At 55.3% G+C, this 15,567-nt stretch overlaps 1 protein-coding gene across 1 annotated transcript; it reads right to left on the bottom strand.

Annotated features, from left to right (window-relative positions):
* Nucleotides 1–1,521: 1,521 nt before the first annotated feature.
* Nucleotides 1,522–15,288, bottom strand: CADM4 (cell adhesion molecule 4). The gene is made up of 9 exons (XM_032614196.1): nt 15,170–15,288; nt 6,190–6,336; nt 5,730–5,882; nt 5,326–5,460; nt 4,748–4,912; nt 4,525–4,615; nt 3,956–4,128; nt 3,073–3,201; nt 1,522–2,565 (listed from the first exon to the last, which is right to left on the bottom strand). The coding sequence occupies exons 1-9, from the start codon at nt 15,231–15,233 to the stop codon at nt 2,456–2,458; spliced, it is 1,167 nt and encodes a 388-aa protein (XP_032470087.1). The 5' UTR covers nt 15,234–15,288; the 3' UTR covers nt 1,522–2,455.
* Between the last annotated feature and the right edge of the window lie 279 nt (nt 15,289–15,567).

Here is a 15,567-nt window from a genome sequence, read left to right as displayed (position 1 = left end):
ACCCGGAGTGGTCAGACTTGGGGATGAGTAAAGCAGAGGAAGCTGTGGGAGCCACAGGAGGCGCCTGCCCCAGGGAGTCTTTCTGGCAAGGGCAAAGGCCTAGGGGCAAAAAAAAATTGCCTGGTTGGAGGAAGTGAAAGCAGTTTAGTGTACCTGGAACAGAGTCAGAGAGGGGAAAGTCTCCTACAGGCGTCGTTAGGAGCTCAGACTTTACGATGAAGGTATAGGAAGCTATTGCAGAATTCCAGGCTTCCTGGACGTGACTCACATTCCAGTTTAAGATCCTCCAATGAGCTCCCGTTACATTTAGAAAAAAATCCAAACCCTTTATCATGGCCCAGGAGCTATACACATGGTCTAACCCTGCTCATCTCTGACTTCAACCCCCATCCCCATCCAATCCTATCTACTTCCACTTCCCCTCTAACACTCCAATCTCTTTACCATCTCAGTTCTTTGCCCTTGCTGTTCCCTTTGCCTGAAAATGCTTTTCCCTCTGATCTTTGAGTAGCTGCTCTTGTGCTCATCATTCATGTCTTGGCACAGATGTCAATGTGACAGGCTTCCTCTGATCTTTTTAAGATAGCACCTCCAGATTGGCTTTAGAGAAGTGAAAGGGTTATGGGATAAAGCAGGATTGGCTATGAGGTGATGGTTGTTGAAGCTGGGGTGACAGGGGCTTCATTGTCCTGTTCTGTCTACTTCTGTATGTTTGATGTTTTCCATAATAACAAGTTAAAAGAGAACAATACCCACATCCCCTTACTCGGTATTTTATATTAATAGTACTTATGGCAATCTGAAGTTAAGTTTTTGTTTTGTTTTGTTTTTTTCCGTCCTTGCTGTAGTCTGGTTTCCTCATGAAAGCTTTGTGAAGCTAAGACTGGAGTCAACCTTTTTCACTTTGGGTCCTCAGTGCCTAGAACAGGATCAAGTTTGCGCTTAGTGCTAAGCTGTCTGGAACCCCTAACATTTGCCTGTTTTATTTACCATGGCATCTCCAGCCCTTTGAGCAGTAACTGGCACTCAAGTAAGGTCAATATATTTTTGACTTAAAAATTAGAATCACTTGTCTAAAATTTAGATGAATGAATGAGGGGCCTGGAATGCCAGGCTAAGGGGCTTTGACTTGATCTAGAGATGAAGGGGAGCTAGGGAAAGATTTTTGAGCAGGGCAGGGACAGGTTTTGACAGGGCAAGGTGTGAGTAATTGAAAGCTCTGGAGATTGATGTTAGGGGTGGGGGTAAGCCAGGGGAAGGGTCCAGGCTATTGGGTGGGGATGGGGTAGCTCAGTGGCTCCTGAAGAGACAAGACTTGGTGACTTTTGGCTGAAAGACTAACCCGGAAAAAAACAGGTTTCTTGGAAGGGTGGAGGTGCCCTTGGAGAAGTAAGGACCCTCTACTGGCCTACACCGTCCACCAGCAACCATCACCCTCCCTCCCTCCTCCCTCAGTTCAGCACCCCTCCCAACATGGTACAGCTCTGGGCAGAGGGACAGACACACAGCCACCCCAAACACTTGTTCTCTCCTCAGTTTAATGGTGGTTAGTGGGATTGCCAAACCCCCTCCCCGTTCCCCTCCCTGCCCCGTACAAAATGTGTGTTTCTTTTTTTTTTTTTAAACAAGAAAAAGGGGGCAAAAGCCAGGAATGGGGGGAGGGGGGCACAATCTGATATTTTCATACAGATTTTTGATTTTTTTTAATATATTATATATAAAACCATAGAGAGCAATGCACCCTCCCCCCAAACTCCTTTCTCCCTCCCCGGGGGGCCTGGAGGAGAGATGGGGAAGGCCCCCCAAGGAGTGGGTGGACAGAGAGACAAATATGGAAGGGACAGATGTGGGGGAAGGAGGTAGAGGGAAGGAGAGCCCAGGAGCCTGGGGAAGGGGAGATTGGAGAAAAGTTGGGGCTGTCTCCCTCATCGCCCCCATCAAAGTTATGACACAAAGACACAGAATCCCTGTTTCCACACCCTCCCCCCACCCTTACCCCCACCGTGCAAACATGGCTTTGCAAAGAGGTGCCCAGAGCTCTGTGGAACTCCTCCAATGGCTGGCATGGGGTCTGGGACCCCCAAAGATATCTCTGTTCCCCTTCCCTGCCCACCCCACCCTTCCCAGAATCTGACCCCTCCCCACAAGACCTGGTTCTGCAGCCTAGGGGCCTTGGCCTTCCCCCAGTTATCTTCCCCCAACCCAATCCCTACTGCCCTCCCTGGACTTGGGGATCTGGACCTTTGGCCCTTGCCCCCCTGGGGGACCCAGACCTCTGGGCCCTTGCTTCTGGCCCTTGCAGAGACCCAGGCATCTGACACCCCCATCCCTGCCCAAGCGTCTGAGGTGTTAGTGGTGGGGGGAGAAGCCCACCATCCCAGACTCCGGTAAATGTCTTTGCAGCTGGCAGTGGGGTGGACCCCAGCCCAGGCCCATGCCTGGGGTGGAGGTGGGGTCAGATAAAGAATTCTTCTTTCCTCTTGTGTCCATCGCTGCCATTGAGAAAGGCTTCTCTTGCTTCCCCCTGCTCATCCAGGCCACTGGCCTCGTGGGTCAGATAGGAGCCTGAGGGGTGACAGACCCCGGGGCAGAGGCAACAGATATGTGTGGACCCAAGAGTCAGACAGGGAGGCCGACAAGACATACCAGACGAAGGAAGAGAGAGAGACGGAACATACAGGGAGAGGGAATCAAGTCCAGGGAAGAGCAAAACAGGGGCAGAGGAAGAGGTAAAAGCAGAATTAGGAAGACTCCAAAAGTTCACGGAAAGATCAACCCTTATCCGTTCTCTTGATAGTATCCCCTTGCTCTGCTCCCAACGAACTCAGCAATTAGGAATTCAAACGCATGGCCTTAATTCAGCTTCAACCCTTCACCTCTTTTAGGGTCCTGCAGCAAAAGACCCGCCCCTTTTCGGGATCTGGGCCTCAGGTTTCAAATCCTGGATCTAGGTTCCTTCCCCTCCCGGCTCTACGCCCGCCCTCTTTCGAATCGGGTTTTAGGCCCCACCCCTTTCCGAACGCCACAACTAACCACACCCCTCGCTGAATTTGAGACCCCGCCCCCACTCACCCTTCTGCCGTACTGAGCACCAGACCATGCCCACCAGCACACAGATGATCAGAAACACCAGTAGCGCCAGGATGCCGCCCACAATGGCGTACGGCACCGACGTCTGAGCCTCTACCACCGCACCAGGGTCTGCCAAAAGGACAGGGGGGCAGGCCCAGGTCATCAGAGGACGGTCCCAGCCCGGGCCAATCGCTGCCAATCTCTTAAACCATTCTGCACGCCACGTCCAACCGCGCCCCCTTATGTGCCACGCCCCTCAAATCACTGCCACCTGGTGGCCCCTTCCCCTGGTGCCATTCTTAATGCTCCGCTTCCTCAAGGAATGCGTGTAGGTTTGTACAATGCCCGACCCGGCCCCCGAGTCATTTCGCTAATATCTACCTGCCTCCTCCCCACCGCCCCACCCCACCCCCCAGAGAACAGAAAGAACACATCCCTTTTCTTTTGTCTTCAGGTCCAAGTCCCTCCCCATCTTTTCTGAAACGCTCCAGGTATTTAAAATGCTGAGCTAGGGCCCAACCACTCCAAAATTCCTGCCCCACCGTCATAGGAGCTGAACACATAACACTTACTTTGTGCTAGGGGCCTCCAACCGCCTTATACATTTAGCTCATATAGTCTTCACAACAACCCTATGAGGTAGGTGCTGTTGTTTATTTCCACTTTACCGATGAGGAAACTAAGGCACGAAGTTACCCGCAACAGGACGCTGCAGAACTGAATCTGAACCCAGACGATCAGTCTGGCCCCAGAACTATAAGAACTCTGTGGGCTTTTGACCCCCTGGAATCATTCTTTGCCCACACAGGACAGTGCGGAGACCCCGGGAGGCCCCGCCCCTACCCTGAGCCCTGCCCCCAGGCCTGCCGCCGCGCGTCCTCACCGTAGACCACGAGCACATAGAGCGCCCTCGCGTGGCCGTGCTTGTTCGACGCCTCGCAGGTGTAGGTGCCATTATCCGCGGATACCAGGCCGGGCAGCGTAAGCGTCTCCCCGACTGCCTCGGCCCGCTCTGGCAAAGACTCATTACCGCGGTTCCAGCGGATCTGGTTTGGCCTGGGCGGGGGTATATAATGAGAGTTAGGGACGCAGGTGTCAGCACCCGATTCTGACGTTTCAGGAATCTAGACATGCCGCATCTCCAAATAAGAGGGTCCTTATAAGCCCTTTCCTTCCTAGAAAACCAACAGTCCTGGACCCAGCTTCCACCCATCACCAGGGTCTCAGGAATCCCAGCCTTTCCCCCAGCCCCTTCCACCCTGAGAATCCAGGAGTCCGGGACCCCACGGCCTCCTTCCTCACGATCTAGCTCCAGACCCCTCCTTTCTCAGGACTCCGAAGTCTGGGCCGCAGCCCCCTCTGTTAGCCCAGTCCCCTTTCCTGAGACACAGGTGTCCAGGTTCCCAGCCCTATTCTCCTCAGGACCTTGAAGTCTCGGGCCCCAGAGCTCACCTGGGGTTCCCCGTCACAGCACATGTCAGCACCAGCGTGTCTCCCTCCCTCACCACAGCTTGGGAGGCATGGATCCGGGCCGTGGGGGAGTCTGTGGGCAGAAGTGAGATGAGAGAGTGGTTGTCCGGGTCATCATGCAGACTAGGAACTCCCCCGGGGACAGGCGGGGGCGGGGGGTGGTGGTACACTCCCTCCCCCGGGTGCCGGCCCGCCAGGCACTTACACTGCACGTCCAGCACGTACTGCGTCTGTTTGCTGTGTCCGGAGGGCAGCGCCTGGTTCTGCGCCTCGCAGATGACGATACCGCCGTCGTCCTTGCGGTCGACACGAAACCGCACTGTGCTCGCCACGCTCCAGACCTTGCCATTTTCCTGGCTGCTGCTCACTCCTGCCAAGACCCGCCCAGACACTGTCAGGTCGGCGTTATGGCTCCGCCCACCGAAGGAGCACCCCACCCCCAAGCCAGTCCCGAAGCAGGCTATTTGCCAAGCTCCGCCCCTTATCCACAGCCCTCGCCTCTACTTCTCCAAACCACGCCGTCCTCGAAAGAGGCCCACCACCCCACGTGGCTCTTCCCAAAGCTCACCCCTCTTTCACCCCACGCCCTCTCATCTATCAGTTCATTCAATAGCTATATATTGAGTGACTAGTGTCTGCCAAAGCTGTGCACTCTTCTTCAGGCCCCGCCCACGTATAAACAGCCCTTCCCAAGCCATGCCTCCTGGAACCCCGCCTCCTCTTAAGTCCCGCCCTTCGCTGGCACCTCCCCCGCCCACCCCCATCCCTGATCCCAGGTAGTACCTTTCAGCTCCTTTCGGTCCCGGTGCCAGCGCAGGACGGCGGCCGGGCGGGACCGTGGAACAAGGCAGCTGAGCTCCACCTCGCCGCCCTCCACCGCCTGTTCCCGGACCTCCACTACAGGATTCTCCGGGGCCACTGCCGCAGGGAGAAAGGGGCAAGGAGGAGATCAAGGGAGGCACCAAGGTGGGCTCAAAGTAACCAGGCTGCGGGATTCCAGGGACCAAAGGGAACAAGGGTCCCAGGTGGCAGGGTTCAAACACAGAGGCCAGAGGTCAGGAAGGCCGGCCTTATTTACTGGGACCAGATGTCCAGGAGGTTAAAAACAGCCAGGGTCAGGTCTCAGGATAAGGGATAAGCAGAGGAGAAAGGAGAAGGGATGGGTCTGAGGAGGGGGAGGCCGTTACCCAGTACAGTGAGCGTGGCAATCTGGTGGTGGGTATCCTCCGTGTAGAGCTGGCAGAAGTAGCCCCCCTCGTCCTCCAGGCGCGCATCTGAGAGCCGGATCCGTACCCGGCGTGGGGAGAACTCCTCAAGCTGGAAACGCTCATCCTTCAGGGCTAGAGAGTGAACGACAAGAGTGAACTTGGGGAATCCTGACCTCAGAAGTCCCACCCTTTCTCCAGGAGCTTCGAGTTCAGCCCTCTGCCTCTTTTCTCCAACCATACGCACGCGTCTAAGGTGCCCACCTAGTTACTCCCTTGGGTACCCAGAACGTTTCATGCCCTCCCACCCACAGGACCAGGAGTCCAGGCCCCCAGCCCCCTCCTCCCTCAGACCCTGGAGTCCAGAGTCTCAGCTCTGTCCTCTGTCAGGCCCCAGCCCTCTCCTCCTTCAAGACTCAGGATTCCAGACCCCAGCACTCACCACGGGTACCATTGAAGAAGAGGGTCTGCCGGGCAGGGTTCTGAATGACAACTATAGATCCATCATACTGGTGCAGACGGCAGGTTATCTCAGCCACCCCACCCTCAGCCACTGTCACATTCTCTGTCTGTACTTCCTGTCCTGCCCCTGGACCAGCAGACAGAGAGACAGGATAGGAGACTCATTGAGGGGTACAATTCAGTCTTTGCCCTCTCCCTCTGTTCCTCGCCCATCCAAACCTCCAATCCCTCTCCTTTCCCTCTCATTCAGTTCATTACACCCAACACTTCCTGCAGGCTGGAGTCCGGGAGATGGAGAAAACCTGCCCCCTGCTCTAGAGGAGGTGCAGTCAAGATCCAGCGGAATATGCTCTAATGGGGGTAGCACAGGGCACACTGGGAGCCCAGAGGAAGCGGAGACTAAGACCACCCAGGGAGAGGGGTGATCAGGGAAGGCTCTACAAGAAAGCTCCATTGGATCCACATTTTAAAGAATGCACAGGAGTTCACCAGGTACGGGAAACTGCCATGTGTTCACCAAACCCCGTCTTTCACATCTGAGCACATGTTGTAACTTGTCTGTAGAGACAGCCACGATATTCTTCCCATCCCTGTATGTGCCCTTTGTGAGCTGACTTCGCTGCTCTTCCCACTAATGAAGCACTCTGACCCTGCGAATCTGGGGAGGCCTTGTGGCTTGCTTTGAAGCGAATATCACTTTGCTAGAAGTGATATTGTATGAGTTCTGGAGGCTAGGTCTCAAGAGACCTTGCAGCTTCCGTGCATGCCCTCTTGCTGCCCTGACACTGTCAGGTGAACATGCCTGAACCAGCTTCCTTGAGGATGAGAGACCACATGGAGAGAGAAGCCCAGCCGGAAGCCAGCACCAACTGCCAACCATGTGAGTGAGGCCATCCCAGACCACCCAGCCCCAGTGGCACCACCAGGTGACTGTAGCTACACGAGTGACTCCTGGTGAGACCAAGAGAAGAGATACCCGACTGATACAGTCCAAATTGCTGACCCCCAGAGTCATGAGCAAAAAACATAATTGCTGTTTAAAGACCTATGATTTGGAGGGTCTCCGAACAACGCTAAAGTTAACTGGTACCACACTCTATGAGGTTACATTTCCTAGCATCCCTTGTGCTTAGGTGGGGCCATGTGACTGATTTCTGGCCGATGGGCTGTAGGCAGAAGAGAGAAACCCCTCTTCCAGCCTGGCTCATCTCACTTGCAATCCTTCATACTGGCTGAATGGAGAGGACTCCCCAAAACCCAGAGGAGGACAGGATCACAAGCTGGAAGGAGCCCAGGGCCCTGACTTCCTGCCCCCTGTGACCTGACTGCACAGGACTGTAGCATGAGTGAGAAGTACACTTTTTTGTTAAGCCATTGAGATTTCAGGGCTGTTGTTATAGCAGTTAACTCACCCTGATTAATCCAACAGAGGGACAAGGTAAGGGGTTAGTAAGGGGGTGTTCCCAGCCAAGGAAAGAGCGTAAAGCTCAAAGCTGAGATGAATCGTCAACAGCATCATCACTGTCACCGTCATCTTCAAAACAACAATAGCCAAATAGCTTCTGTTTATTAGGCACTTCCTGTTCCAGGCTTTGTGCTAGGGGCATTACGTATATAATTTCCATTTAATCATCATAATACCTGAACAAGGGAGGCATTATTATTATCAATCCCCAGTTGTTGTCTTTTTTTCCCAGTTCCCATTTTATAGATGAGAAGATTGGTCCAGAGAGAGAAAATGACTTGGCCAAGGTCACAGCCTGAGAGTGGCAGAGGCAGGGTCTGCCTCCAGATCTTTCTGATTCCATAACCTGCATCCACATCCATTCCTGGTTCTCTGGGTGAAAAGTGTCCAGCATTGGTGAGGGGTTGTGGGATGTGCTTATGAAGGGCCTCAAATGCCAGGCTAGGAGATTAGCTTTTATCCTGAAGGCCAGTGGAGAAACTGAAGCAGGAAAGAGTCATGATCAGATCTGGTTATTTACCTTTAAATGCTGGACAACTATCGCTTCATGTCTCTTACATACTGTCTCATTCATTCATTTGAGCAGCGGGGAGGTTTTCAGGGGCTGGGTGCCCAGAGATGAGTCACAAGAGGTCCCTGTCCTGGAAGGCCTTCAATATTTATGGAGAGGTAGACACAGATCACTGTAAAATCCCATCAGAAGTGTTATGGTCCCTGTAAGAGGGACAGGTAACCTGATTTTGGGGGCTGAGGGGCGGAAAAGATTAATTCTGGGGAGAGGAGGCAGAGATAGCTAGCTTCCTACCCAGCATCCATTCTTCCCTTTCTCTTTAGAAAAAGAACCCTGGTTGTATTTTACGGTTGCCCTATATCCAGCAGAAAGAGAAATTTCCCAGACTCCTGTGCAGCTAAGTGAGGCCATGTGATAAAATTTTGTCCGACTGGATATCAGGAAAAGTGTCATGTGATAATTTTGAGAGGACTTTCTAAAGAAAGGGGATAAGTCCTTTTTCCACCAGGTCACCTTTATGGAATTAGGATGCGATGGAATTCTGGAACCCAGAGCTGGAAGGTGCCTGGGTCTCTGGTGATGATGTGGAGCTGCCATAAAAGGCCTGGATGCCTACTTCTGGCTTCTTTTATCTTTGAATATAACGCTTTGTGAATTTAAGCCACTATTAGGGGTTTATCTAGTCCTTCCCAGAATATCAATTTTAACATGTCCAATCCTTGCCCCAAATATTTTCCTTCCCACGTTTTCTCAGTCTCGGTAAATGTCACAACCTGGTGGCTTAGACCAAAATACCTAGAAGTCATGCAAGTTTTCACCCTTTCCCTCACCTCTAACATCAGCAAGATCTATCCATTCTATTTCCAAAATATATCCCAAACCTGTTCACCTTTGGCTACCTCACCTACCATCACCTAGTCCAAGGACACCATCTGTTACCTGGTCCTTCAAGAGCTATTCATGAGTCTCCCTTCTTCCCCACCTGCCTCCCCCCAGGCCAGTCTCAACACAGCCAGAGTGTTTACAACACTCTGAAGGCTGTCCTTAGAATAAAATCTAGACCCCTTCCCTGGGTCTTCAAGGTACTTGGTGGTGGCCCTTCTCTGACCACAGTTCCGACCACCTTCCAGCTACTCACTTCACTCTGGGCCCATTGGCCTTGATGTCCCTCAAACATGCTGAGCTTGTTCCCACCTCAGGGCCTTTGCACTGGCTCTTCCATCTGCCAGGAATGTTCTTCCCCCTTGATCATCCTAGGACTGCTTCCTGTTCTCATTCAGGCCTCTGTGCCTCAGATCAGAGACGCCTTTGCTCACTCCCTGGGCCTTCCCCTCCAGAACACTTCCTGTTTCATCACCACTGTTTTATTTCCTCTATGGAAAGTTCACTGAACTTATTTTATTAATTTGCATACTTGTTTGTTGTCTGTTTGTCCCTCATCACTCGAATATACACCCCATGAAGGCAGGGATGTAATCCCCTTGGGTTTACTGCTGCACCCTAGCGCCTGGAAGTGTGCCTGGGGAGGCACATGCATGGGGATGTCTCTGGGGAGACTGATGCATGAATCGCACGTGTTAGGCAGGATCTCATTTCATCCTCACAACAACTTTGTGACATCACATTATTCTCATCTTAAACACCTGGGTGGATCCCAGCTGGACCACTTGCCATCTGTGTGACCTGGGACAACTGGCTTAACCTTTCTGAGCCTCAGATGCCCTGTCTGTAAAGTGGGGATGATGCCAATGCCTGATTCACAAGGATTAGCCCAGGACCTGAGGCTCAGGGAGCCCTCTGTGCAAAGCTGCTGTTATCATAACCTCCGGAAACATGCCCATCCACCTGAGAATTGGCCTGCCTGCACATTCTGGTACTTTAAAAAAAAAACATCTTGAAGCCTATCCGTGGATCCTGGACCTCAGGACTAGCCCAATGCTAGCCCCCCATTTTATAGATGTGGAAAACGAGGCTCAGGGGTCCCAGGCAAGTCAGTGGCAGAAACTCAACATCTCTTGGGAGCCCTCAGGACCTCTGGGTCTGCCCCCCCAAATGTGTCCCCTGCTCTCTGCTTGAGGGTGCACATAGGGTGAGGGTGGGGGGCTTTTGTCTTATTCCCTCCCCCTCCTGAGGAGTCAGTAACCAACAGTGTCTGTGCCTGGAATATTAATGTCCTAGGAGCTTTTGTTTCGGGGTTGGGGGGTGGTGAGGCAGGACTTTCTGGTCAGAGAGGGGCTGAGCTTGGGGACTGGGGCACTGGCCCTTTAAACTGTGTTGACAGCCTGGAGTCGTCATGGGGATGGTGACTGGAAAAAGGGATTGGGGAGGGTTTGGGGAAGAGTGGCTGAACAGGTGACATGTAGAGACCCAGAATCCAGCACTCTTCTCCTTTAGACCTGGAAATCCAGCCCCCGCAGCTGCCTCCTCTCCCAGGATCCAGGAGCCCTGGTTTCTAGTGCCCTCCTCCATCAGGATCAGGAATCGGGGTCCTCGGCATCTTCTTCCCTCAAATCCTGAAGCCCCAAGCCCTCAGCCTTCTCCCTCCTCAAATCCAGGATTCTGGGCCTCCAACCCCCTCCTCCTTCAGGACCCAGGAGTCAGGGGTCCAGGCTACACAGCTGGTGGATGTTTCCACGGAGACTAAGCCGAGTGGGGGGAGTACTTCCTGGGTCCTGAGTCAGCGAATACCCAAGGGAGTCTCAAGGTCACAGTTCCGGGAAGGTCACAGCCACCACCTCCATATCCTCTCCCCAGGGGGCTCGTGGCATCATGCCTCCTTCCCCCACATCCTCCCCTAGGGAGGTGGTACATCCCTGCGTCCTGACCGAACCCCCCCTCAGCCCCCCATCAATGGCGGAGTCCGAACATCCTCGCACAAAGCATCAATTCTTCCCCAACTCAGCCTTGTGAAGGCGCCTGTATTCGAAGGACCTAGGCATCAGGGTCCCAGCCCCTCCTCCCTCAGAAACGTGGACCGGGACCCCCAGCCCCTTCCTCTCTCAGGACTCAAGAGTCTGTACCCACCCCACCCTCCATCAAGATCTAGGAGTCTGGGACCCCAGCCCCCTTCTCCCTCTGGACACAGGAGTTCAAGCTCCATTCCTCCCTCAGATCCAGGAGTCTAAGACCCCAGGCCCTCCTCCCTCAGACCCAGAGTCCAGACCCCCGGCCCCTCCCCCCTCAGACCCAGAGTCCAGACCCCCGGCCCCTCCCCCCTCAGACCTATGATCCAGGCCCCCCGGCCCCTCCCCCCTCAGACCCAGAGTCCAGGCCCCCGGCACCTCCCCTCTCAGACCCAGAGTCCAGACCCCCGGCCCCTCCCCCCTCAGACTCAGGATCCAGGCCCCCCGCCCCTCCCCGCTCAGACCCAGAGTCCAGGCCCCCAGCTCCCTCCTGGGAACTTCTGACTCCAGCTCCACAGTCCTCAACCCCCAGAACACAGCCCGGCTCCGCAGCGCGCTTGTCCTCCTCCTGTCTGCGAAGCAAGCATCAGGTGGGGGCATAGGGGTGAGTCAGCAGCTCACACACAAAGTTCCCCCTGTGGTCCTCACGTTCCTGGGATACTTAGAGCTCCCTGGATTCCGGGCCTCAAGCCCAGCCAGGGGGTAGGGGAGTCCTCCAGAGGTTCCCCCTGGGTTTGGGGTCAGGGGAAGAATTCCTGCTCCAGGAAGGGGGTGAGCCTGCACTGAGCACCCACTGTCCTCTCCTCCACCCCCAGCGCCCTCTATTTGCCCCCTTCCAGAGGAGCCCGGGCTCTGCAGCCGCCCTCTTGCCCCACTGGGTGCCGGCTGAGGAGCCTTGGTGCCCGGTTCCCAGAGGACCTACGGGCCTGGGGTCTGCACAGGCAGGAACCAGTGGGTGCTTGTGTCCTGGTACCACAGGCCAATGGGTGCTGGCGAGTCCAACGGTCTCCCGGCACCCCCCGCCTCTCACCCCACCCAGAGAGAGAAAGCTGCCTTTGTGTTCCCCAAGACGGGGACAGGCCAGGCTCACACGACATTAACCCACCCCAGGCCCCAGCCCTGCTGCGTCTAAGGTCTTGGAATCCATCGCGGAACCTGACCCCCACTCTGGGGACTCCGGCATTCGGCTCATGGGTGGGTAAGGATCAGTGACAGAGGCCTGTTTTCAGAGTGGCTGGGCAGAGCTTTAGGAGGGAGGGAAGACTGAGTCACTTGGGAGGGAAACATGATTCGGGATCAACAAACTCTCCCTCCACAAAGCCCCCCAACTCTTCATAGCTTCTTTATCTTTTCTTTGGATCTGGAGATCTGTTTCCTCTGCTCCTTTCTATTCCATCCAATTCCTGGCCTCTGGGTCTCTGTTTCTGCCTGTGGGCATCTTTGGGCAGGCAACCCATCTCTCTCTCACTTCCTCTCGCCCACCCACCCTGGACCCCTTCTTTCTCTTGGCATAAATCTCGTCAGCCTCTGCTGGTATTCTTGGTAGATGAGGGAGCCAGGAAAAAGAGAATACAGTTTTGACAGGGTGTAAATGAACCCCATCTTCCATCCCTACTCCTGCTGGCTGGGCAAGGTGAGAGGGGAAGGGGAGTGACTAAAAGGGAAACGTGGGGACCATGGACAACTCCTAAAATCTGGGGGCCAAAGCCATTCAGAGATAACCAGAGAAAAGGAAAACATGAAGGGTCCTCTGAGATCAGGTACTCCAGCTGCCTACCCCATGCTTTACAGAAGGGGAAGTGAGGTTCAGAGCGGGAAAGGGCAGGGGCTGACCCAGAATTACATCAGAGAGGCCTGGTTCCAGAGTGCTTCCCATGACACCTAGCTCTCTCCCAACTTGTTAAGTCCCACACCATTTTATTTAGAGAAAGTTTATAGAAGGGATGAGTGTACCAGGAAGCAGTGACTTTAAAACCAAACAACGGACAAGCCACAAGATGTGCTGGAGAAAGGATTCTCGAATTGGGAAGGTGGTCATCTTAGGCTATACTCTGATTCTAAGAATCCAAATTCCCACGATTCTAAGCCGTCAAGATTCTAGATGTCAGAGGTGTCAAGATTCAGGATCTCCAAGAGGTCAAGGTTTCAGAATTGTGAAGATATCAGGAGGCTAGAATGCTAATGCCAGCAAAGATCTAGAACTTTAAAGGTGTCAAGGTTCTAAAGACTTTGGGATTCTGGAAGCCTAAAGATGTCAACGGTTCTAAAATACCCTCAGGTTCTTTGTTTACTGGATTCGTTGGTTCTAGGAGTCTATGAGCCTGGGTTTTAGTGCCTAACAAAGAAAGAAAGAAAGACAAAATTGGATGGAGATGTAGCTAAGGTACCAAAGTGCTCATCTGGGAAATTGTGGCATGTCCGCCACAAAGAAAGGAGGTAATGGTGAAAGTTTTGAAGCGATGGCAGAAGACTATAAAAGAAAGCAAGGTGGAAGGTGACAGGTCCACTCTGCCCCTCACCTTGCCCCGAGGAGAGGAGAGGGAGGCTTTGCCTCAGACTCGAGTGGGGAAGGTGTAACTGCACCCAGCTTACCAGAAACCCCTTCAGGGGTCCAAGTTGCAGTTCCTTTCCTTTCAGGTCACCGAGTTCAACATCCCCACTTTACAGAAAGGGAAACTGAGGCCCCAAGAGAGAAGGGTGCTTGCCATTGGCTACCCTGGCAAATGGCAAGAGCCAGGATTTAAACCCAGGCAGGCCCCCAGCCCTGTGCCATCTGGTCACAGCTCCCAAATTTCTACAGGACATACGGCCCTCCCACTTCTGCTCAGCCACCTCCCAGTCATCCATTCCCCCCAGGAGTGGCTTCCCCCACCGGGGACGGGGTGACCTGTGGCAGGTACCAGGCATACACAGTGTGAGAGTGTGAGTGTGGGGCTGACATTTCCTGACCTTGTCCTGGATCTCAGGGTCACCCTATCTTGGAGGTCTCCAGCTTTTCACTGTGCGTGATAAGGGTATGTGGAGGGCTCCCTGGAGGTCCTGGAGGGGGCTTCTCTGTAGGTCGTGGCCTGGGTGTGTGAACGGGTGGGGAGGGGCAGCGTTTGGAAGGCATTTGGTGAATCCACGTGTGTGTCCACATGCCAAGGTTCCCCATACACATTTTCCCTCCAGGGCCCTTCAGGATGCCCTCCCTGACTCAATTCCTCTTCAGGGGCACAGAGGGATAGAGAGATGGAGAAACGAAAGATGGCAATGGGGGAGCCCAGGATGGAGGATGTAAGGGTAGAAAGGAGAGGCAAAGGTAGAAAGGAGAGGCGGAGAGACAGGGAACAGGGAGACAGTGGGACAGTGAGAGGGGAGAGAGTGGGGAATGAGGGAGATAGGTGATAGAGGGGGCTAGAGAAACAGAAATGACAGAAAGAGGACAGAGAGACAAGGGAATGGGACAGATGGGGGACAGAGAACCAGAGGTGACAGTAAGACAGGGACAGAGAAGGAGAATGGGGGCAGAGAGGGAGGGCAAAAATACAGGGGGACAGAGAAGGGAGTCGAGAGGATGATGGGGGGCACGCAGAGTGACCCAGTAAAAAGGGACAGAGACCAAGGGACAGATGTAGGGGACAAAGACAGGACAGAGAGCTGGGGGACAGGGAGGCAAGGAGAAAGGGGGACAGACAGAGAGGGACAGTCTTGGAGACTGAGGGACAGAGGACAAGGGTAGGGGGACAAGGAGAGAGACTGAGGGACTCAGAGACAGGTGGACAGAGGGACCCAGAGACCGGACAGAAGGACAGCGGGGCCGGCCCCGAGAAGGCTGGCTTGGGGCTGGACTGGGGGTCTCGGGCCCTTTGTCCCGCCGGGCTCCGGGCCTGTGCGGGGTGGGGGGGTGCTGCGGCACGGCGGCCGGGGCCCGCGCCCCCTCCCCCGCTCGCGACTCCCGGCTCGCGGCTCCCGGCCCGCGCTGCGCTTTGTCCCGGGGAGGGGGCCCGGCCCGGCCCCGCGCGCATTGTTCCGCCTCTGCGGCCCCGCGGCCGCCGTGCTGTCACTGCGGCGCGCCCCCCGCCCCGGCCCCTGACCCTACCTGGCCCCGCCGCGGCCGCCCACAGCAGCAGCAGCGGCCACTGGAAGCGCCGGGCCCGGCCCATGGTGGTGCCGCCGCCGCCGCCGCCGCCGCTCGCTCCCGGCCGGCACCTGCACCTCCCGCGCAGCCCGCCCCGCCCCGCCCCCGCGCCCTCGCCCCGCCCCCTTCCCGCCCGGGGGCGGGGCGCCGAGGCCGGGGCGGGGCCGGCGCAGGGAGGGGCAGGGAGACGCGGGGAGGCCCCAGACAATGGGGGAGAGAGAGGGCGCCGCGAGAGGGATGGGGGAGCCGGACTGAGGGGAGGCGCCGGAGAGCTGGGGGGTCTGCGGGCGGAGGCGTGCAGGAGGCGTGTGCGAGCTCGACTCGCGGCCGGAAAGTGCGGGGGCTGGGTGACGGCAGAG

This window comes from Phocoena sinus, chromosome 19, assembly GCF_008692025.1.
Source record: "Phocoena sinus isolate mPhoSin1 chromosome 19, mPhoSin1.pri, whole genome shotgun sequence".
Taxonomy (NCBI): Eukaryota; Metazoa; Chordata; class Mammalia; order Artiodactyla; family Phocoenidae; genus Phocoena; species Phocoena sinus.
This window is presented reverse-complemented; position numbering and strand designations above follow the sequence as displayed.

What these genes read in the sequence shown, in the direction of transcription:
- CADM4 (XM_032614196.1), bottom strand. Translation starts at nt 15,233, where the DNA reads ATGGGCCGGGCCCGGCGCTTCCAGTGGCCGCTGCTGCTGCTGTGGGCG. An exon ending in GGCGGCCGCGGCGGGGCCAG is followed by an intron (nt 6,337 to 15,169) that starts GTAGGGTCAGGG and finishes CTGCTGGTCCAG; the next exon opens with GGGCAGGACAGGAAGTACAG. An exon ending in CTTCTTCAATGGTACCCGTG is followed by an intron (nt 5,883 to 6,189) that starts GTGAGTGCTGGG and finishes TTCACTCTCTAG; the next exon opens with CCCTGAAGGATGAGCGTTTC.